Source organism: Mixophyes fleayi, chromosome 11 (genome assembly GCF_038048845.1).
Source record: "Mixophyes fleayi isolate aMixFle1 chromosome 11, aMixFle1.hap1, whole genome shotgun sequence".
NCBI classification, from domain to species: Eukaryota; Metazoa; Chordata; class Amphibia; order Anura; family Limnodynastidae; genus Mixophyes; species Mixophyes fleayi.
In genome coordinates, this window is record NC_134412.1 from 25,192,634 (window position 1) to 25,214,867 (window position 22,234).

At 40.5% G+C, this 22,234-nt stretch overlaps 1 protein-coding gene, 1 long non-coding RNA gene, 6 other non-coding genes and 3 pseudogenes across 9 annotated transcripts; 1 reads left to right on the forward strand and 10 right to left on the reverse strand.

Moving 5' to 3' along the window:
• Positions 1-83: 83 nt before the first annotated feature.
• Positions 84-12,079, forward strand: LOC142106569 (trans-1,2-dihydrobenzene-1,2-diol dehydrogenase-like). Its single transcript, XM_075189553.1, has 7 exons — positions 84-257; positions 2,911-3,022; positions 5,691-5,854; positions 8,254-8,506; positions 8,827-8,951; positions 10,585-10,735; positions 11,933-12,079. The coding sequence occupies exons 1-7, from the start codon at positions 165-167 to the stop codon at positions 12,034-12,036; spliced, it is 1,002 nt and encodes a 333-aa protein (XP_075045654.1). The 5' UTR covers positions 84-164; the 3' UTR covers positions 12,037-12,079.
• Positions 12,080-14,906: 2,827 nt separating this feature from the next.
• LOC142108013 (uncharacterized) lies at positions 14,907-20,750 on the reverse strand. 2 transcript variants are annotated; one of them, XR_012680071.1, is made up of 11 exons: positions 20,645-20,750; positions 20,091-20,182; positions 19,189-19,244; positions 18,891-18,999; positions 17,906-17,990; positions 17,025-17,077; positions 16,727-16,835; positions 15,871-15,923; positions 15,497-15,566; positions 15,191-15,223; positions 14,907-15,015 (listed from the first exon to the last, which is right to left on the reverse strand). It is a non-coding gene; the product is annotated as an uncharacterized LOC142108013 (long non-coding RNA). The 2 variants fall into 2 exon arrangements; XR_012680070.1 differs by having other exon boundaries at positions 14,907-15,566; positions 20,645-20,744.
• Positions 15,081-15,157, reverse strand: LOC142108059 (small nucleolar RNA SNORD34). The gene has a single exon (XR_012680087.1). It is a non-coding gene; the product is annotated as a small nucleolar RNA SNORD34 (small nucleolar RNA).
• On the reverse strand, positions 15,296-15,363 carry LOC142108068 (small nucleolar RNA SNORD50; annotated as a pseudogene).
• Positions 15,640-15,729, reverse strand: LOC142108064 (small nucleolar RNA SNORD35). The gene has a single exon (XR_012680090.1). It is a non-coding gene; the product is annotated as a small nucleolar RNA SNORD35 (small nucleolar RNA).
• LOC142108066 (small nucleolar RNA SNORD50) lies at positions 16,376-16,443 on the reverse strand (annotated as a pseudogene).
• LOC142108062 (small nucleolar RNA SNORD35) lies at positions 16,898-16,987 on the reverse strand. Its single transcript, XR_012680089.1, has one exon. It is a non-coding gene; the product is annotated as a small nucleolar RNA SNORD35 (small nucleolar RNA).
• LOC142108070 (small nucleolar RNA SNORD50) lies at positions 17,413-17,482 on the reverse strand. Its single transcript, XR_012680093.1, has one exon. It is a non-coding gene; the product is annotated as a small nucleolar RNA SNORD50 (small nucleolar RNA).
• LOC142108065 (small nucleolar RNA SNORD50) lies at positions 18,545-18,612 on the reverse strand (annotated as a pseudogene).
• On the reverse strand, positions 19,062-19,151 carry LOC142108061 (small nucleolar RNA SNORD35). Its single transcript, XR_012680088.1, has one exon. It is a non-coding gene; the product is annotated as a small nucleolar RNA SNORD35 (small nucleolar RNA).
• LOC142108069 (small nucleolar RNA SNORD50) lies at positions 19,583-19,652 on the reverse strand. The gene has a single exon (XR_012680092.1). It is a non-coding gene; the product is annotated as a small nucleolar RNA SNORD50 (small nucleolar RNA).
• Positions 20,751-22,234: the final 1,484 nt, after the last annotated feature.

Consider the following 22,234-nt stretch of genomic DNA (forward strand, 5'->3'; position numbering starts at 1 on the left):
ACACAGCAGAATACTTTGGCTTGGTTTCAGCAATGATCAGCACACCGTGCCAAGCTAGACACTCCCCTCTGACTGTCCTATAAATCACAGACACAGAAAATTCCCCTTTCTCTGGCAGTTCCCGGATACATTCAGGTTCAGGAGCTCACACTTCTTTTTTTTTAATGATGGCCACAAAGTGGGGTATCTGCTCTGCAGGAAAGATTAGCAATGACTTTGTGGTTGCTCTGGAGACGCTGCCAGCTGAAGATCACCGGGTAGGTGCAATGATTAACGTAAAGTTGATTACCTGACATACTTACTTCCTGCATGTTCTAAATTGACCAGCCGTGTGGCCAATCAACACTGCCTGCTGCACAACGTCTAAACCACATTAACCATTTAAAGCCCAGAGGTTTTCTTTTAGCAGCCTTTTCTGGTGCTTCCATAATTTTGAAATAAAAAAAAAGGGACAACCATGTGTCTTGGAGATAAATGAAATCCACCCAATACTTATGGTGATAAATAAAAAGAATTTGTTTCTAGGTGCAATGCCCACTTACCTTCTTAAATTGGGTGCTACAGCAATTGGCATAATGGGGGAAAAATAAGCATTGCAAATTTGTAGATTTTGTGCTGTAAAAAAAGGGAACATGAAAACCTGGAGTCTTTGAAGCCCTAACATGGTCACTCTGTGGCTAGAGGCTAGTGAAATTGTATTCTCCTACCTTAAATAAATATTTGGATACAGTTGCATACTCTGGGAAAATATTATCAGGGCAATGTTTATTAGGTGTGATAATTTAAAATAAAATAAATGTTTGACGTTTTCCTAAAAAAATAGAATATACATGGCTAGTGGAATTAATAATACAATATAGAGTGATGTTTCATGTAATTGTCTGACTGCCAGTATGGGGTCAGGAAAGACCTTTTTTTCCTTTTAAGGGCTCATAATCACTAACCTTTTTTATTTTTTAAAAAGGTTATACATGTATTTTTCACACTTTGATAAATATACCCATAAGGCAGTTCCGTAACTTAGCATTCTAGTGCCTGGGGCGAGAAAGGCAAATGCCGCCCCCCTAGCCCTCAATTTTAACCAAGTTAACCTAAAATTTTCCTAAACTGCGTCCCCCTTTAGCGTTGCGCCCTGGGTGGTCGCCCCCTATGGCACAGCCCTAGTTACAGCCCTGCCCTAAGGCTCCATCTTCTTTCTGAAGCTATGGTGTGCATGTCTCCCAACAATGGAGGATTTCAAAGAGGGACAGTCGATGAAAGGGTGCGTGTCCATGTCACAAAAGGGCATTGCTACATCCCTGGGGAGTGCCTAGCATTCTGATAGTGCTAGGTGACCCTTTAAGCTCCTCTCCCATCCACAAAATACCCTTTCATTGCCTTGTGCATCAGAGGCAGGTGCGCGCGGCACGTGACTACCTCCCAACATTCTGGTTTCTGGTTTCCTCCCAACATTCTACCTCGAAATATTCTGTTTTCTGTTTACCTCCCAACATTCTGTTTACCTCTCAACATTCTACCTTACAACTTTCTGTTTTTCTCCCAACATTCTACATACCAACATTCTGTTTTCTGTTTACCTCCTAACATTCTGACCCAAGTGCAACAAAGCTATCCCGATCAGGACAGTCATCATCATCTTCACCATGAGCTATTTATATAGCACCACTAATTCTGCAGTTCTGTACAGAGAGCTCACTCACATCAGTCCCTGCCCTATTGGAGCTTAAAGTCTAAATTCCCTAACATGCACACGCACAGACCGCATGAGACTAAGGTCAATTTAATTGCAGCCAATTAACCTTCTAGTATGTTTTTGGAGTGTGGGAGAAAACCGGAGCACTCGGAGGAAACCCACACAAACGTGGGGAGATCATACAAACTCCACACAGGTGGCACAGAGCCTGCAGGTAGGGACTGTCCTGCCTAAATGGGGGGAGTTGGGAGGTTTGGGTGTTGACGGTGACAGACAAGTGAAAGTTCTAACAAACATCACCCCTAATGTGTTAAGTCCGCCCCCAGACGGACAGATTGATTTATTAAACAAAGCTTAGAACCAAATTATATTGTGTCAGTTAAACACATTCTTCAGTGCTGTACAATAAGGTAAATAAAGGGCTCATATTCATGGATTTGATCCATATTAGCTAGTACTTTGAATTCAGATCAGTTACTCCTAAAAAAGAATGCTCCCACAGTACACATGTTTGCTAAAACAATAATAATTAATAATTTATATAGAGATATTCTCCCATTAGGACTCAAAGCATTCTACAACTGAAAGAGAAAGTACATTTGATACAAAAAAAGTAGAATGGTACATTAGGTACAGGAGCATTCACAGGGGTCGAACTAATGGTCTTCCCTCCATCAAGAGTCTCCTCACCTTCCGACCTCTCTATCACTGTTGACCATGAAAACTTGGAGACTTTGTATGTGGTGGAATGAGGAAGGGAGTTTTAAAGTATAGGTCAGTGTTGGCTAACCTGTGACACCCCAGGTGTTGTGAAACTACAAGTCCCAGCATACCCTTCCAGCCATAAGCTGCTATATATTGGCAAAGCATGCTGGGACTTGTAGTTTCACAACACCTGGAGTGTCACAGGTTAGCCAACACTGGTATAGGTGAAGCATGAGAGAGAAGTGGCTTTGAGTCCTACCTTAGAAATGACTCCTCTGTCTGTAATTCATGGGTTTATTGACCAGGATGGTTAGTCTAACTCTTTTTACATTCACTAGTAAATTGTATCACCCTCTCTTTATTATGGTATTACATTAATTTCAATAGACAAGATCCTACTTTACACTCCTATAGCACTGACAATGTGTTGGTTGGCTTACGTTATTTCTTATCTCCTGTATAAATATCTATATAATACAAAATTATTCTGATTTTTTTTTTTTCCCCCTCAGGCAATAGCTGTGGCTGCCAGGGATCTCGGCCGTGCTAAGGAATTTGCCAAAACGTTTAAAATTCCTAAGGTGTATGGTTCATATGAAGAGCTTGCCAAAGATCCTGACATTGGTAAGCAGTTACTCTGAAGCATAAGTGGAAGTCAGATATATTCTATATTTTATTCCCAGGAACAGTCCTGAACATTAGAATCATGCTGTACCTAGGTTAGTCACATGTTATACATAAATGCCAAAACCTGGACCGAATTACATTTTTCCCAGCTCCGCTAGCTCTAGGTGTGACTATGCTCCTCACACAGTGAGTGAAGGAGGAAACTGGGCAATGGTGTAGGGGCTAAAACAACCAGACTCAATCCCCTACTCCCATCTCTAATCCATCCCGACCAGGTCGGCTTTAATCCGTGAAGGCAGCCCCCCAGATAATACCAGGAGGGCCATCGACCTGATACACGCCATTCATGCCGGCAAACTGCCCTCCCTAATAAAGGCGCTGGGCGCCGAGAAAGCCTTCGATCGCATCTCTTGGCCATTAATGCTTCACTCTCTAATGGCACTTGTCAAGGATGCTCCCTCTCACCTCTAATATTCACCCTTATTATGGAACCACTAGCGGCCAGAATACGCATTAACCAATCCATTTCGGGCATCCGGGTTCACTCAACCGAAAACAAGATTGCTTTATATGCAGACTATGTCCTCATTAGCATATCTCATCCGGTTACCTCCGTTCCACCCCTCCTCTCCGAGCTAGATACGTACGGACTCTTCTCAGGTTACAAGATCAACCCGGCTAAAACAGAGACCCTAGACTTCTACATCCCCCATTCTGACAAATTGTTCTTACATCACACATTTCCATTCACCTGGCAACTCCAAAAATTAAAATACTTGGAGGTCTTCCTAACCAAAAACCTCTCCTATCTCTTTCAGGCCAACTTCCCTCACACCCTCTCTAGAATAAAATTAGACTTTAGACCACCAATTCATCTCCTGGATTGGCTGTATTAATGCAGTCAAGATGAACATACTCCCTAGACTATTATACCTCTTCCAAACCCTCCCTATCCGAATACCCCCCTATGTCTTTAAATTCCTCCAATACGAAACTTCTAAATTTATGTAGGCGGGCAAATGTCCACACAGATTACTCATCCTTCAGAAGTCTCTGGGTGGGGGATACTATCAATCAGACCAAATTTCTCAATGTGTACCTTAGAACGGTCCCACATCCTCTAGGGTATGGGTTACTCTTGAGGCAGAAAGTCTGAGTCTACTCACCCCTGCTTCCCTCCTTTGGCTCCCAAGAGCACTTCACCCTAAAAGGGCCCTGAACCACCCCATGGTCCCCCACTCTCTGTCTATTTGGTACTTAGCCTCCCGACTTCATGGTTTCTTTCATCACCCCTCCCCAGTAATCCCTCTCTTCAGTTCTCCAGATTTCCCCCATGGCTTGACCTCCTCCTCGTTCTCCCCATGGCACACCCGAGAGATCCGGTATTTGAATGAAATTACTCGTATCGCCTTATCCCCCCCCATAAGTTTTTGTTTCGCTGGTACTATGTCCCTACCTGTCTACATAAGATATTACCTGACTCCTCGGACAGATGTTGGCGTTCATGCTCTGAGGCAAGCACATTCCTGCATATATGGTGGTCTTGTCCAAAACTAATTCCTTTCTGGCACGAGGTTAAGTCCCTGATAGAATCAGTAATTCAAATCTCTCTTCCCAAATTCTTTCTTCTGCCCCTTTGGATTCCCTTCTGCCACTACACATCAAAACAAACTGGCTCACCACATCCTCTTTGCTGCCACATGCCAAATTGCCTCAGACTGGAATAAAACTTCTCCCTCCCTTATCTCCACAAGGGTCGCCAGGATTTGTCAAGTTCACTAAATAGAATTTATTACCAGTATCTTATGCAACACCTCCAAAACCTTCAATAAGGTTTGGGAACACTGTATGTACTATTTCCAATACCAATTCCCCTTTACATAGACTCTGCTTCCCTTCCCCCTACCCCTCTCCCCCCTTCTTCCTAATGGTGGTTTCTGCCACACCACTCCTATCCCCCTTTTTTTTCCCCCTCCCTTTCTTCATCGCCTTCTGCACTCTTTATTCTCCTCTTTTTCTTTCTCTATCTTCTCTCTATTCCAGCGTTTCCCATCTTTCACTCGCTTCCTTTCTCTCCCCTTTACTCCATCTTCCTTTCCCTCTGGGACTTTTCTTAACTATACAAAAATCTAGACAGTCACTCTATTCTCGCTTTTACATGGACCCCGAATATGGTTCCTTTCATTGACTGAAGCAACCCTTCAATTGTTCATGCTATGTCATTTTGTAAATGCCTCTGATTTCTGTTATTTTATACTCTTGACTGTTAATAAAAACTTGTCTTAAAAAAAAACCAAAAAAAAAACCAAAAAGTGTATTCCTGTATAGATGTAGATATACAGACTTATATAGATAGATGAATATGGTGAAAATATAATTTTTTAATCACTGCTTCTGCAAGGTGATTAATAATAAATGGAGCTTTAGCCTACTAGTGAATGCTTGGTCAGTATCATTGATGGAAGTGGACTGTATAGGCGTGCAATTGTTTACTCCCTTATTCATACTACATTTAATACAACAAATGGGGATTTTTGTTAATGTTTAGAAGCATTGAGGTGGTAGATGTGTTATACAATTCAGTTTTAGAATGTCTAAAAATTAAACTACATGATTGTGTCTATCTCCTCCTCCATACTTACATGTGTGTCTTCTTTATCCCCAGATGTTGTCTATGTTGGCGCCATCCATACAGTCCATAGAGACGTGGTGCTGATGTTTTTGGAGAACGGAAAAAATGTGCTATGTGAAAAGCCGCTGGCCATGAACATCACGGAGGTTAAAGAGATGACCTCAGCTGCCAGGAAAAACAATGTCTTTTTAATGGAAGTATGTTATTTATGTACACTCTTTATTTTCTCTCTGAATGTTTAAAGTGTATTCTTAAATGCAGGATTTCCCAACTCCAGTGCCTGCAGCAGGTCATGTTTTAAGGATTTCCCTCAGTTAGAAAAAGATAGGGTAATTACTGACCCAATGCTATAGACTAATTCACTTCTGCATGATTACAGAAACCCAAAGGTCTTGGTCTATTGGGGGAACGTGTCTGGATCTAAGACTCTTCTTCTGCTGTATGGAATACGCTAGCAGAAAGTAATTACATTCTTGGACTGCATTCAGCAATTAATTAGATATCATGTCAGATATAAACACATCTTAGCTAGAGAGGACTATTTGTTTCTATGCAGTGACTCAAGGTTGGCTGCTCTTTGGAGCGTTGTCTTGTGGTGAGGTCCAGCTATTGTGTTTATTTCCCCATAGAAGACATTGGAAAGGCTTGGACCTAAAAAAAAATGCTTTAGATCTTTTGCTTTCAGCTTGTATGTTACAGCAAAGCTGAGTAAGCTGCAGGCTCCAAACCCCGCTTTTGACTTTGGGTACGGGCAGGCAGTAGTAGCTGAACCTAGAGAACCTGATGTTCTCCTGGACCTTTCAGATGCTTCCAAAGTGTTAACCAAAATATCTCTTCTGCCCTACACCCAACATCATCGTTTTAATTATGAACTGACCAACATTAGCTACTCCCAAATTTGCACCATTATATAATAATTCTAAATGGACTGCACTTTACAAGCCTAGGATATGCTATAAACCCTTCTTATATTTGTGTCATCTATTGCCTGTTGAATAAACTTTTCATCCACATTAACCTACAGCACAATAAATCACATGTGTTTGGCATAATTACACTATAACATACTTTACAAAACAATTAGTCCTACAGTTATGGTTCACAGTGGATTAACACATATTTGTCAGTTTTATATTATATTAACACTTGTACTGCCAATTATGTAGGGTCTACTTCAGGCCCTGTCCAACATTAAGGAGGCCACTGATCCTACACTGCTTGCATTGGCTCACTTAGCGTTCTAAGCATAGATCGTCAGAAAGCCTGGGGGTACCCGGATCACAAATGCACACAAGCAAGTATGATACATGTAATAAAGTAATCATGATGATTAATAAACATCGCAAAAAACAAAATTAAAAAAATTATGTTTTTTCCTTAGGTTCAGTAACCCAAAGCAGTGGAGCATGGCAGTCAACCTCTGTCATGCCTACTGCCCACACAACTTAGGATAATGAAGGAAGATTGAAGTCTGACCCCAACTTTGTCTTCTACCACCGGCCCATTAACCAGTTTTCCACTGCACAAGCTGGAGAAATGCAAATACACATACATTAACAGACATGCCAACTTCAAATTAATGTTTAGGATGAACTGAGAAAAATGTTCAGAGCATTGTTCCACCTATATTTAGACTGTTGGGTGGTATGGTGTTGCGAAGTCTGCTTGCAGAAATCATCATGTGTTAGGATTGAGATTATTTGTCACATCTTCCCCATAATTCCTTTATTTTTTCCCAGAGGCCTCTTGTCAATATTGTTCATGTGTGATAACCCTCTCAATACATTAACCTGGTGGTATGTCCTTGGGGCAAGGAATGGTTATGTTATCATTGGGGTAGGACTTGACGGGCAGATGTCTGAAAATATGTGAGTTGTGTAGCAGGCACAACTCCCTACAGTTGTTCATATTCCATATAGAGAGGTAAACTTAAACAATACCTAGTATATGCTTTCCCATGTATCAGACACTATGGAGGTTCTGATATTTGTAGCAAAACAAACGGTACCTTCTTTACAACAAATTTTTTTATTGTTCCACATAATAACATAAGAAAAACCAAGCACCCAATATATTACACATATTTGGTATCTCTGTAAATGTTAAAATTTGCAGAATAAAACCAAGATATATTCTTTATGGGTTAACTTCTGTAAAATACTTACAAAAGAAGCGCATGTTTCAAATTTATTTTCTTCTGTTTAATGCCATAAAAATGTACGAAAATAGTGCCCCATTGCGTAGAGTCATGACGTGAAAAGGGGAACTGAGGCAAGCTGGAAGCTTTTGGGAACCTTGCTCCTTCCACTATGTATCTCAGAGAAGAGATATCAGATGTTGGTGAAACTGGTGCAGTAAGACCTTGGGGTAAATTTATCATGTTGCGGGTTTGAAAAAGTGGAGATGTTGCCTATGGCAACCAATCAGATTCTAGCTGTCATTTTGTAGAATGCACTAAATAAATGATAACTAGAATCTGATTGGTTGCTATAGGCAACATCTCCACTTTTTCAAACCCGCAGCTTGATAAATTTACCCCCCCTGGTGTTTAACAGACTGTATGAGCCACGTTTCTTTTTTTCTAATTTGTGTACAGGCTTTCTGGAGCCGCTTTTTTCCAGTCTATGAACAGATCCGCTCCCTGCTGGATCAGAAAGTGATTGGAGAGGTGAAAGTTGTACGGGCGGAATTTGGTGCTAACTTACTTGGTGTTCCCCGGGCAGTGGAGAAGGAACTCGGTGGAGGGGCAATCTTGGACATTGGTTGCTACTGTATCCAGTTTGCCTTAATGGTTTTCAATGGAGAAAAACCAGAGTCTGTTACTGCCAAAGGATTTCTGTATGAGACCGGTAAGCTTTACTCACACCGTAATCATTCCAAAACTGCACACTCGCAAACTAGGAAACTTTTCCTGAAGGCAAGACAAGGTATGGAAAACATAACATACCTCCCAACTTTTTAGATTTTCGCAAGACAGTCATGATTTTTGAAGACCAAAAGGGACATGGCCTGCTAGAGGGGGGTACAGTGTCACAGGGAAATGGGTAGTGGCATTTTTGGTTGGATTGACAACTGACCTAATTCGCCCTGAGTTTCCAGTCTTCACTGTCTATAGGTATGCCTGAGTTATCCAAAAATAGTTTTAACATTAATTATATTTCTATAATAGGTGCTGATGAAACTGTGACAGTTATCCTGCAGTACCTGGGGAAACGCCAGGCTATACTCACCTGTACCCTTGTGACTGCACTACCAAACCAAGCTGCCATCTGTGGCACCAAAGGAATGATTCAGGTAAGCACCTCTTCTCCAGAGCAGGTCAATGGCCAAAGGAAATTATCATTCTTCTAATGTATGTTTTACCTTTTTTTTTTTTTTGTACTGTACCTCTTAGTTATTGATTTTTGGCGCCTCCATGTTTTGTGTGCTACTTCATTTGTTTTTGTTTCATTTTTAAAATGGCAATTTTATTAAAGACGATGGACTTTGCCTTTAATAAAATTTCAGTTTTAAAAAATGGCGGCAGCTACAGAGAACCTGTGGTTTTAAATAACTGCCTTTTGATACATTTACAGTCCGGGGGGGGGGGGGGGGTAAATTTATCAAACTGCAGGTTTAAAAAAGTGGAGAGGTTGGTTGCCTATAGGCAATCAGATTCTAGCTATCATTTATTTAGTGTATTCTACAAAATGACAGCTAGAATCTGACTGTTTGTTTCCCCGGGTCTTTGTCTTGTCTTTCCTCCAGAATGTGGAGAACTTTTTAACATGGACCTAAAGCACATTTAGATCTGCAGCAGTGTAAAGAATGATGCCCGATAGAAGGGCTTGGGTTGGACAGACTTCATGCTTAATGAAACTTGGTCCTATCTATCTGGTCTGTATCTTGAAACTCAATTCTTACCATGTGTGATAAGCAGGAACTTCCTTAATTACTTGTTCATCCAAATGCCCTAAAAGTCTGACAGTGCAGTAAGGCTAGGTGCACACTGGAGCGTTTTCGTCCAATAATAGGGCAAATCTGCCACCATACGATCGGAAGACGGGATAGTGTGTAAAGTGACACAATGGTCGAAAGTCGTTCCAAAGTGTCGATCGTTGGCTCATTTGGTTGGTTGTACTGTTTAATATTTTCCGACCAATCATGTAGTGTCTATGCACTCATGCTCACGATCTTCATAGAGTTTACAGAGTTGTGTCCTTTCCAGCCGATGCTAGCAATGCATGTCCTGGTGAATAAATGTAGAGAGTGCTGTAGAAGGAATAATTAATTTGTTCGTTCTGAGACAGAAAGTTTTGTTTCAGAGTCACAGAAGCGAACGAAATTCGTTAGGACATGTGGAATAGCTATAACAAGGCGGTTTTAATCAGTGTGACAGTGTGACAATAATGAATATTGTGCTGTTATTCTCTGAAGACTAGAGGACCACATAAAGAGCACAGATCTAAAGGTGAATCGTGTCAGTGTGTAGGCATGAATCGCCTACATCAGTCGTTTGTACAATCGTTTGAGATAACACGTCGGTCGGAAAATTCTTCAGTGTGTACCTAGCCTAAGGCATTTCTTGCCTATAGTTCCTAAGGCCCTTAAAGAAACAATGAAGTTGTGCATTGGTGGAAGATTATAACGATTTGTCCTCTCTGAGAAACGTACTTGTCTTAAGAGTCGATAACGCACGGCTTGGGACCAGTGCATCTTAGAACTTTGGTCAGCTGTTCTCTGAAACTAAAATAAGTTATCGCCTCAGTTCCCTGTAAAAGTGCTTCTCTCAATAGTACTGCTGTATTTTAGGAGCAGAACCCCCATTTGCAGCCAATTTATTGACCAGATTAGCGCTATAGTCAAATTGATTCCTTTATACAAACCATGTTTTGTTATCTTCTTTATTAGATACTACATATTGTAATTCTTTTTAATTTATGTCCAGATTCCTTCCCATATATGGTCTCCAACTTCAATAATCGTTAATGGAAAAGAAACCAAATACCCTGTTCCTCCTACTACAAAGGCCCTGAACTTCAGTAACAGCACAGGACTGAGTTATGAAGCTGAGCATGTGCGACAGTGTCTATTAAAAGGTAACATGAAGAGGGAACATTTTCCTGTCTGTTGGTCTGAATGATGTTATGCCGTGGCCAGGATAGGCGGAAGAGAGGGATAAAGAGCACATGAAATGTAAATGGAGAGAAACATCTACCCTCCCCCTTAATAATTCCCCCTCTCTCCATCCATTTTCCCTACAGTACAGCGATACAAAATATGTACTTTGCTATAATAGCTGATATAGATGTGTAAGGGAGAAAGATGGTAACATTTCGGAGAAACGCAAGACTTTAACAAATCTCCTCTGTTGGCTCAACATTAGAAGCACAAAGCTGCATGTTTAACCCTATGTGTATAGTCTATACTGTAGACAGTCATCATCATCACCATTTATTTGGGGCTTACAGTCCAAATTCCCTAACACACACAGAGACACAGATTAGGGTCAATTTGTTAGCAGCCAATTAACCTACCATTATGTTTTTGGAGTGTGGGAGGAAACCGGAGCACCCGCAGGAAACCCACGCAAACACAGGGAGAACATACAAACTCCTCACACATAAGGCCATGGTCAGGAATTGAACTCATGACCCCAGTGCTGTAAGGCAGAAGTGCTAACCACTTAGCCACTGTGCTGCCCCACAGACAGTCTGACCAGGATACCAACAAAAATGATTCCAGTCCCTAAATCAGGACTCCAGCCTGTCATTGACAGAGGACATCAAATTTCAGAAACCTGTTTTCTGTGCGTAAAGGAGATGTGTAATCATTTTATTTCTATGCCACATGAATTCAGTGGATAATAGAGGAATATGAACTCAGTGGCCATACAAGCATTGTCTTGCAGTAACTTGAATTGTACTGAATTTTGCACCTGTTAAAAAAAAATGCAAAGAATAGGACACACATGGGGGATACAACACATCTACAAATCATAAGAAACATTTTACCATATAATGATCTAATGCAGTGTTTCTCAACTCCAGTCCTCAGGACCACTAACAGTGCAGGTTTTCCAGGTGACAAGAGAAATAATTATACCACCTGTGGATCAGTTACAATGTGTCAGTCAGTAATGAATACACCTGTGCTTAAGCAAGGAGATATGGAAAACACGCACTGTTAGGGGTCCTGAGGACTGGAGTTGAGAAACACTGATCGAATGCAAACAATTTAAAATGTGAGAGATATGTAAATTCAGCTGTGCATAACTATACCCTTTGGTGTTTCAGGATTAAAACAGAGTCCAATAATGAGCTTAGCCGAGAGCGAGTTGCTGGCCAGCATCATGGATGAGGTCCACATACAACTTGGTATCAATTATAATAGAGAATGAATATAGAAATCTAAAGTGCATAAATAAATAGTGGAAAACACAAGGTTTTGTGTCATTATTTGAGATGAAGGGGGGCCCTTGTAGGTGCTTTTTTTGTTTGCAATGAGAGGTGCACATACATGTCTACTCCAAAGAAATTGAATCTTTGTACCAGGTCTCAACTTGTTACTTTTGATAGAATGCATTTTGCAGTTTCCAGTCACTTTCATGAAAGCAGCCCTGGTTTCCCCTCACAAGATCCGTTAGCAAAAGGCTAATCTAAGCACAAGTTGTAGGAAAAATGTATTACATGAAATTTAATGAAACAAATTTGTTTTTAAGTGATGGGAGGTTTACACATCTGGGTTGGGTATGAAAATGTCTACACTATTAGACCCCCAAAAGGTCTACATGTTCACAGTTGAAATGTTAACATGCATAATGTTCACACATGCAAAATACCAACATCTAATATGTTGACACTGACATAAAGGTCTACCTCAGGGGTCAGTGAACTTTACCTTTTACCCCAAAATATATTTAGATACGCCGACGTTACCCCCTTGATTTGAAAGGAAGTAAATCATATATTAATTATTGGAATTCAAAATTTTATTGAATCTTTTCAAAATTTCTTTAAAAGCTTCAGCTTCAAAACTTCAGGTTTTGGAGAAATGTTGCTTCATTTTTGATACGAGAGCATCAATATTGGGGCATTTTGGTGTCAGAGCAATTTAGATACAGTCTTCAGTGTCCAATTGATTTCTCTGCTTTGTTTTTATGTTAGAGTGGAAAATCCTTGTTCGCAAAGGTAGGTTGTTGTAAAAGGCAGCAACTGCTTGGCTGCCTCATGTGCAATTTTGAATGCCTTTGCAGCTGTTGACATCAAAAAATGACAGATCTGCTTTGTTTTCAAATCCAATATGTGCTTCATTATTGCATCGAAGCTCAAGAAGTGCCTCTGCCAACCCTTGAGGCTCTTCTGGTACAACAGCAATTTCACATTTAAAGGGGTCTACAATCCAACTGACAGCAGGTGAATCGGCAGCATTACCCCCAGGAATTTCATATTTACCCGTTCCCTGACCACTGGTCTATAGTGTTGCAATGTCAGCGTCGACAACTATACATATATAAAAATAAAGGCATGCCATTTCCCTTCCTCCCCCTGCCAATACTAAGCCAGCACAGGGATGGATTCTCTAGGGACAGTAGGTACAAACACTCAGGGCTTGAGTTCAAGCCATGGAAAATTCCCACGTTATGACTATGGACGTTAAAAGCTCATTTGCAGCAGCAGCAGCTTGTCACGTATTGAGATCTTTTTTTATTTTGCAAAGCCAGTGATCCCTAGCTCTGTTACAGATGAAGAGCCTGGATCTAGGCAAGAAGCAGAGTGTGAATGTGGGATCTTTTTATTTCAAATAAAATTGTATTACACTTGCAGATGTAATTATGTTTCCTTGGTGTACTATGGTCCCAGGGCATGCTGGCGCTTGTGGCTCCTCAGGTGTCAGCATGCCCACATAATGGCAGCCTGGGACCTGTTGTGCACCAAGGACAATGCAGATTTATTTAATGTTACCCCACAACCCAGGAATGTTGGCAGAGTGCTAATGCCATCAGCATGGGGCTGGTTAAACAGAATGGACCCAATCTCCCTAGTGAATCCAGATTTGTACCAACAGGCCTGGAGCTGGCTTGGCATTATGGCAGGGGGACCACACACTGCAGATTTTCCAGCTGCCCAGGCTGGCAAATATATGTGTAGGACACCATTCTTTTTGCCCCCTTGATTTTGCCAATACCAGCACTAGTTAAGCTGTAGGGGTGTGCCCCACCCAACCAATTTGCTTTTGCATTTCTCATAAATATTGACATTAGGACAGTTTAGGAAGTTTAAATGTTGACATATTGCAGTTGTAGACATTGATGACATCCCCTGCATAGTGTAAGACATCTTTCATGGTAGAGTCTCAAGAGTGACCCTGGTATTTTTAGAGCAATCCTCAATGTGGAAGATTTTTTCTTCCAAGCACCAAACCCAGAAAGCATTGTCACTCCATGTACAATCCTTTGTAGAGAGAAACATTAATTATCCAGTGACCAAAGCTCTACATGGATTATAACTATGAAGGAGAACATTTATACGAGGAGGGAAATGGAGAAATGTTCCATCATGGCAGTAGAATGCTGAAAATGCTTCAAGTCCCTGAAGCCAAGTTGTCACTGCATGATACAGAATTGCAACTTGTGCATAAATACTTCCCATGTATCTAGGAATATAATGCCACCAATGTTGAGGCCTGTGTGAAATGTTTTAATGTAGGCACATGTCCCCGAAAGTATGGCTAGTATCACACTGACCAGAAGTAACCAATGTTCAGTGGGTTGCAATTCCTCATAGAGATCACTTAGGCAGCTACTGTTTACACACTTTCCATGTCTAGTTAAACATACACCATGTTCAAGCTCTCACCAGCCCAGCCTGACTCACTCCACATTCTCAGGAGATACTTACTGGGTGCAACAATCACTCACATTGCAAATACATGCATTTATCATGAGCCACCTTGTTTTATGCCTCTTGCATTTTTGTACCTGCCATATTATGTCTAGTCTCTTGGCAACATTACATTTATGCCCCACATGTTCTGCTTGTTGGACCTCCACTTATACATACTATGCCCCATCTACACTGTACAGCACAGACGTTGTGGCAACAATGGTAGTGAACTGGTTGTGCAGATTGGAAATCAAGTAGACTTTGTCTTACCCCTCTCCCCAGGATATTATACACTTATGTTTAACAGCTGCATCATGTTTAACCCAGTAATTTTACTAGAATAACCAACATTTTCCATCCTTTACAGAAATAAAAATAAATCCAATTTTTCTTTTAGAATCTTTATTGGTAACTTTTTGTACAAGTCTTTAAATCCAGTTTGACAGCAGAACAGATATACTGCAACACCTCAGTCATCTCCAGATTCCAAGTCACTGAAAATAAAAGAGAATAAACTTGAGTCTGCAGAAATCATGACATGTACCAGACACATGGCCCAGTATGTCTCAGTAGGTGTGTATTTTCTCATAGAGAACTCAAACAATGTAGGTAAAATACAAAGCATCATTGACAGATTAAATAAGTGTTTTAGTAGGTCATGTAACTTACCAGGTAGTTCAGCCACCTTTGCTTTTCAACGTACTGTAAGAGACAGACGACCATTAGTATCCATCATGCCATATTTTTGTCATGATTGGTTACAGGGGTAATTAGAACTCAGCAGTCAGATCCATAATATTGTGTCATCACAACTCAGGTTCGGGATAGACTCATCATAGTTCAGGCTATAGTCTATGGCAGTAGATCAGCTATCCATTTAAATTAGCTTTGTTAATCTAGCTATGAGAATCCTACAGCGCTCTGCAAGCACAACCTATTAAGTGATTATTACAGAACATTTACAAAACAGCATACCTGACAGCCTCATGTCCTCTGAAGAGCCAATACAGGTCCAAGGCATTACTTTTTGGAAGACTTTCAGGACCTGAAAATATAAATAAAAATATTTAAGTGTTTTCAGTCACATTAGACAAACCTACACCACAAATCTAGATATTGGAAGGGCATCAGCAAAGCCATTTGGCAGTATCGTCAAAGACTCTTTAATGAGACTTGGAAGACCATCGTGAGAATGAACATCATTTGCACCGTAGAATCCTAAATAATCATCTATTTATATCTTGCAATGCAGTCAGCTGACAAGCATGATTTATAGGTCAAAATTGGTAACCATTTAGTTTTTTTTTAAAATATATTGTGCTAGGCAACAGACTAACTGAGCAACATACCGTTATTTCTCCTTGAGTCTCCTTGCCATCTGCCGATTCATGATTTGCACTTCCTGCAAAAGGAGAGAGTATTAGACCATGCATGAACCCCATCACTGCACAAGTAGTAACTGTCCTGCACTCAGCATGATCACTAAGAAAACTGCTTTTACATGCATGAGCTTTAATGAACACTACTACATTCATTTGTACTGCAATGGAGGGATTACCATTTTTACCTCTCTTCAAGCAGCCAATTATCTTTCAGCGTAATTGCCCCCAAACAAAAAAAAAAATATGCATTTAAAACGTAATCTTCTATGCTATTAGCTGAATGGTGTTGGATTGGTCTGTAGGTACCCTATCCTAAAGCAGAGGACACTGTTACAGGTCATGACTGCCTAATAACCTTGTTTGTCACTTCAGATAAGGGGATAGGAGGTTAATTTATATTTAATTAAATTAGCCTTCAGATAGTATATGGAAAATTTGGTTCCTGGTTTGCCAATCAGCTCTGGTAATCTCGAACTCAGCAGTCAGATCCATAAAGTTGTGTCATCACAATTCAGGTTCGGGATAGACTCATCATTGTTCAATGTATGTAATATATTTTTTTTTATAGCCAAGCCCCACTTATTTCAGGATGCATGGGTCATAGAAGCATTATGTGTACGAGTTACTTTAGGGACACAATGCCACAAAAGAACACATTTAGTGACATATCCAAACCCAGTTAATACTCTATGCATGAAGTAGTTGCTAGTAATGTGGAACCAGAAAACCATTCTATGTACTGTCAAGGAGGGAACTAGCAGAGCCTTAGCATGCACACATTCATGTTTGCTTTATGCCTAAATGGTCACAAGTTGCTGCATACCTGGTACTTATTGGTGGCATCTTCATACTGCAAGTCAGGCCACCCATCAGCATTTTAGACATCCGATATGTCAGACCACACACATCTCACTCCATCTTCATATAAAGACCTAGAACACAGCAGAATATATTTACCTCCGCAATACATTTTTTTTTGCATGATCAAGTGTGCCATTCTGCATCAGTAAAGCCAATTGGCATCATCGTCAAAGCCTCTTCATGGAGGCTTGGAAGACCATCGTGAGAATAGACATCATTTGCATTGAAACAATCTAACAAAAAGTGTATTTAACACTTACGTCAATCTTGAAATAGATTTCAGGTTCCACAGCTGGGGTTTTGTCCAAAATACCTAAGAAAAAAAACAAAAAAAAAAACCTTCAGTGTAAAATACACCAAGATATTTTCTACTGCTAACCAATAGTATCCAGGACTATAGCCACCGGACATCATGTTTATGCAGTTTTAGGACCCTAAAGTAGAGAAACAGTATTGCAAGTCAAACACCTATCCCTATGAGGCCTTACAGCAGGATGAACTAGAGACAATCCTCAGTGCTTACATTATAATCTGTATATATTACAATGTCACCACACTTCATGCAGAGAAACTAACCAAATAGTTTTCTTCATATAAGATACTCCCAACCATTCACTGAAATACCTAGCTTTTATCACCAGGTAAATGAACTCAGCAGTCAGATCCATAATAAAGTGTGTCATCACAAGTCAGTTTCGGGATAGACTCATCACAGTTCAGGTAAATTTAAGTTTGACCACCTTTACGTTCATCAATATACAAGATTTAAAAAGGTGTTTTTTCTGCTTCCTTCTGAAAATCAAGCTACAGAGTATCCATTTATAGAAGCTTCAAATCCTAGGTTACAGCCAAGCGCAAGTCTCCTAGGACCCCATTTACTTTATGAATGCAATATACTCCAAAACTGAGATTGTCTGACTCTAAAAAGGGCCAAAGCCTCAAATAAGTTGTCAAGAGGTTGCACCGAGACCACTGAATGGATATCATGGCACTCATCAAATCTGATGCATCCTTACAGGACACATGCTTGTTGTGGATTTAACATGGAAAAGATTCCCATTTTAAAACGCACACTGCAGTGCAGATCTTAGCTAGCCAGCAATACCAGTTTAAATACACATAATCAGTGATTGTATAATACCTGTCATGCAGATTAGCGCTCTCGTTGCTGTACAAGGCCGATCCATTATTTATTAACCACAACAGCAAATACAAGTTCTTCAAGACTGAAACCAAATGAGAAAAGACATTTCAATATAGTTGCATGAAATTTCATTATAAGAAAAATTTACACAGGTAGTTGATCAGTAACGGTAAAAGGAACCAATGGAAGCTTAAACCACTCACTTATGAGTCAGCTCGGTAGTCAGGGCGGACATACCGAGACAGCTTCAGGACCTTTACAGAGCACAAGGATTCCTATACAAATCATTGCACAGCTAACATAACTAGAAGCACTTTATCGCCCAATTAACCCCCATCTAAAGTGCCTGAGCAAGATGAACACTGTTAGCGTGTGCAGGGTGTGCTGTGTAGTTCCACAGCAGCCGGAAAATAATTGCCTAATGTTATAAACATGATTGCTTTAGGATGGGGTACCTACAGAACAGAGGAAGCCAGGCCACCATTACAGGACAAAGTCATTACTCTGCCTAAACCTCGTTTGTCACTTCAGATAAGGGGGGGTGTAGGAGGTCAATTTACATTTTACTCAAATTAGCCTTCAGATAGTATATGGAAAATTTGGTTCCTGGTTCGCCGATCAGCTCTGGTAATCTTGAACTCAGCAGTCAGATCCATAAAGTTATGTCATCACAATTCAGGTTCGGGATAGACTCATCATTGTTCAATGTATGTAATATGTATTTTTTTTTAGTCAAGCCTCAGTTATTTCAGGATGCATGGGTCATAGAAGTATTGTGTACGAGTTACTTCAGGGACACAATGCCACAAGAGGACACATTTAGTAACATATCCAAACCCAGTTAATACTCTATGCATGTAGTTGCTAGTAATGTTGAACCAGAAAACCATTCTATGTCCTTTCAAGGAGGGAACTAGCAGATCCTTAGCATGCACACATTCACGTTTGCTTTATGCCCAAATGGTCACAAGTTGCTGCATACCTGGTACTTATTGGTGGTATCTTCATACTGCAAGTCAGGCCACCCATCAGCATTTTAGACATCCGATATGTCAGACCACACACATCTCACTCCATCTTCATATAAAGACCTAGAACACAGCAGAATATATTTACCTCCGCAATACATTTTTTTTTGCATGATCAAGTGTGCTATTCTGCATCAGTAAAGCCAATTGGCATCATCGTCAAAGCCTCTTCATGGAGGCTTGGAAGACCATCGTGAGAATAGACATCATTTGCATTGAAACAATCTAACAAAAAGTGTAGTTAACACTTACGTCAATCTTGAAATAGATTATTTCAGGTTCCACAGCTGGGGTTTTGTCCAAAATACCTAAAAGAAAACAAAAAAAAAAAAAACCTTCAGTGTAAAATACACAAAGATATTTTCTACTGCTAACCAATAGTATCCAGGACTATGGCCACCAGACTTCATGTTTATGCAGTTTTAGGACCCTAAAGTAGAGAAACAGTATTGCAAGTCAAACACCTATCCCTATGAGGCCTTACAGCAATATGAACTAGAAACAAGCAATCCTCAGTGCTTACATTATAATCTGTATATATTACAATGTCACCACACTTCATGTCTAGAAACTAACCAAATAGTTTTCTCCATACAAGATACTCCCAACCATTCACTGATACCTAGCTTTTATCACCAGGTAAATGAACTCAGCAGTCAGATCCATAATAAAGTGTGTCATCACAAGTCAGGTTCGGGATAGACTCATCACAGTTCAGGTAAATTTAACTTTTACCACCTTTATGTTCATCAATATACAAGATTTGAAAAAGTGTTTTTTTCTGCTTCCTGTTGAAAATCAAGCTACAGAGTATCCATTTATAGAAGCTCCAAATCCTATGTTACAGCCTAGCGCAAGTTTCCTAGGACCCCATTTACCTCATGAACGCAGTATATGCTAAAACTGAGATTGTCCGACTCCAAAAAGGGTCAAAGCCACAAATAAGTGGTCAAGAGGTTGCACCGAGACCACTGAATGGCTATCATGGCACTCATCAAATCTGATGCATCTTTCCAAGACATAGGCTTGTTTTGCGGATTAATCATGGAAAAAGTTCCTATTTTAAAACGCACACTGCAGTGCAGATCTTAGCAAGCCAGCAATACGAGATTTAAACTCACAGGAAATACACATAATCAGGGATTGTAGAATACCTGTCATGCAGATTAGGGCTCTTGTTGTGCATTGCTGTACAAGACCGATCCATTATTTATTAACCACCACAGCAAATAGAGGTTCGTCAAGACTGAAAACAAATGAGAAAATACATTTCAATATAGTTGCATGACATTTCATTATAAGCAGAATTTACACAGGTAGTTGATCAGTAATGGTAATAGGGACCAATGGAAGCTTAAACAACTCACTTGTGAGTCAGCTCAGTAGACAGGGCGGCCATACCAAGACAGCTGCAGAATATATACAGAGCACAAGGATTCCTATGCAAATCATTGCACAGCTAACATAACTAGATGGGGGTTAATTAGGAGATAAAGTGCTTCTAAAGCGCATGCTCAAGATGAACGCTGTCAACTTGTGCAGGGTGTGCTGTGTACATCCACAGTAGCCGGTAAATAATTGCATATTGCATATTGCAATATAAACATGGTTCATATAACGACTAGTTAAACGGAGGCTCTAACAAAGGAAAAACCCATCGTGGAACATGGGCAGCACACGTGACCACCCACCAGCTCCGTCCACTCACCTCTGCCACATGAGCACCACGAGGAAAGAGAATCTTATGTTGCTCCGGGGCCTCTTAAATAGCCAGCACAGCGGCGGATGTGACCTCAGAAGCCTGGCAATGGGTGTGCCTTCGTCAAGCTGTTTGAATGAAATCTGAAGCTGTGCAGTGCTGCGCCATTACTGGAACGTGTGGGCGTTACACAGGAAGTGGCGTTATATTGAACACTGGGGGAAGTGGATGCCCACGTTTTGATTTGTGCAGCTGCCATTTTGGGGTAGTGAAATTAATGCTTATCTCTGGGGGGGGGGGTTGTTATTATATTATAAAGTATAAAACACAAATGAAAGCGACCTAGGTGTTTTCTAGTTTATAGTCCTGGGGAGGGGGGGTATATTTACTAAACTGCTGGTTTGATAAGTGGAGATGTTGCCTATAGCAACCAATCAGATTCTAGCTGTCATTTTGTAGCATGTGTGAGACAAATGATAACTAGAATCTGATTGGTTGCTATAGGCAACAGCTCCACTTTTTCAAACCCGCAGTTTAATACATACTTGTCTACTATTTAAATCTGTACTCCGGAAGATCTTGAAGTACAGGTCATGCGACAGAGGGTAGGAGGGGGCGTGACAACGTTGTCGTGTCACTATAGCTACGCTTCCACTAAAATTGCAACAATTCAAGGTGTTAAATAATGGCGACGGGGCTTATTGACTCAAGCCCTGTCCCCGCTTTTCAATGCCGTGAATTTCTGCATTTTATAGGATCCGGGAGGTTTGCCTACTCATCTGGGAGACTCCCCGAAATTCGGGATCATCCCGGAAATTCCGAGAAAGTAGGCAAATATGGTTTAGTAAATATGCCCCCTGATATTTAATGTGTTATATAATTATTCTAAAGAGCTAGTTTTACTTTGGAGTTATAGCTTGCAAGACGTTTGTTTTTACATTCACTTGGTGATTGTTAGATGCTAAAGGCAGTTCTTCCAACGTGACATGTTTCCTAATGATAACCTGGACTGTACATGAATGAATGATAAAATAATGATATAGTTGCAGATGTTTTAACAGTTTCCACGGACACTTTGCTACTTAATCAGTTCAGGTAAACAAATTTATGATTTTGGACCCACTGGACCATTGAGTGCTGCATGCCCATCACGTTATTTATTGAATTTGCTTATATGGTATTTTTAGTATTAATAAATATTAATGTATAAAGGCCAGAGGATAATGATAAATGAATTGCATCTAGCATGCAGAAAAAGATGAATTTGATTGAGTACTTGGCTACTCTCCCGGAACATCCGAGAGTCTACAGACTTTTGGGATTTTCTCCGGACTCCAGGGAGAGTAGGCCAACCTCCCTGATCCCACCTGAAAGAGGGCAGGGTGAGATCTGGATTCATGTCATCATGGCCCCACACCCGTTACATTGTGATGCAATTGCGTATTTGCGCAGCTGGTGGCCGGTCTGTGGTCATGCAAAACATTGACCTCCCCCATTGTGTCCTATGATCTGCATGTGTCTGCAGTGATGCCCTAAGAAAGATTTGTACTTAATAATGCTGGCGTGGCATCCAAAATGGCAAGCCATGCTCTGATCAGC

Bases quoted from the DNA above. Each gene is read 5' to 3' on its own strand.
- LOC142106569 (XM_075189553.1), top strand. From the start codon at position 165: ATGATGGCCACAAAGTGGGGTATCTGCTCTGCAGGAAAGATTAGCAAT. The intron at 258-2,910 runs GTAGGTGCAATG...TTTCCCCCTCAG, and splicing joins TGCCAGCTGAAGATCACCGG to GCAATAGCTGTGGCTGCCAG. The intron at 5,855-8,253 runs GTATGTTATTTA...ATTTGTGTACAG, and splicing joins ACAATGTCTTTTTAATGGAA to GCTTTCTGGAGCCGCTTTTT.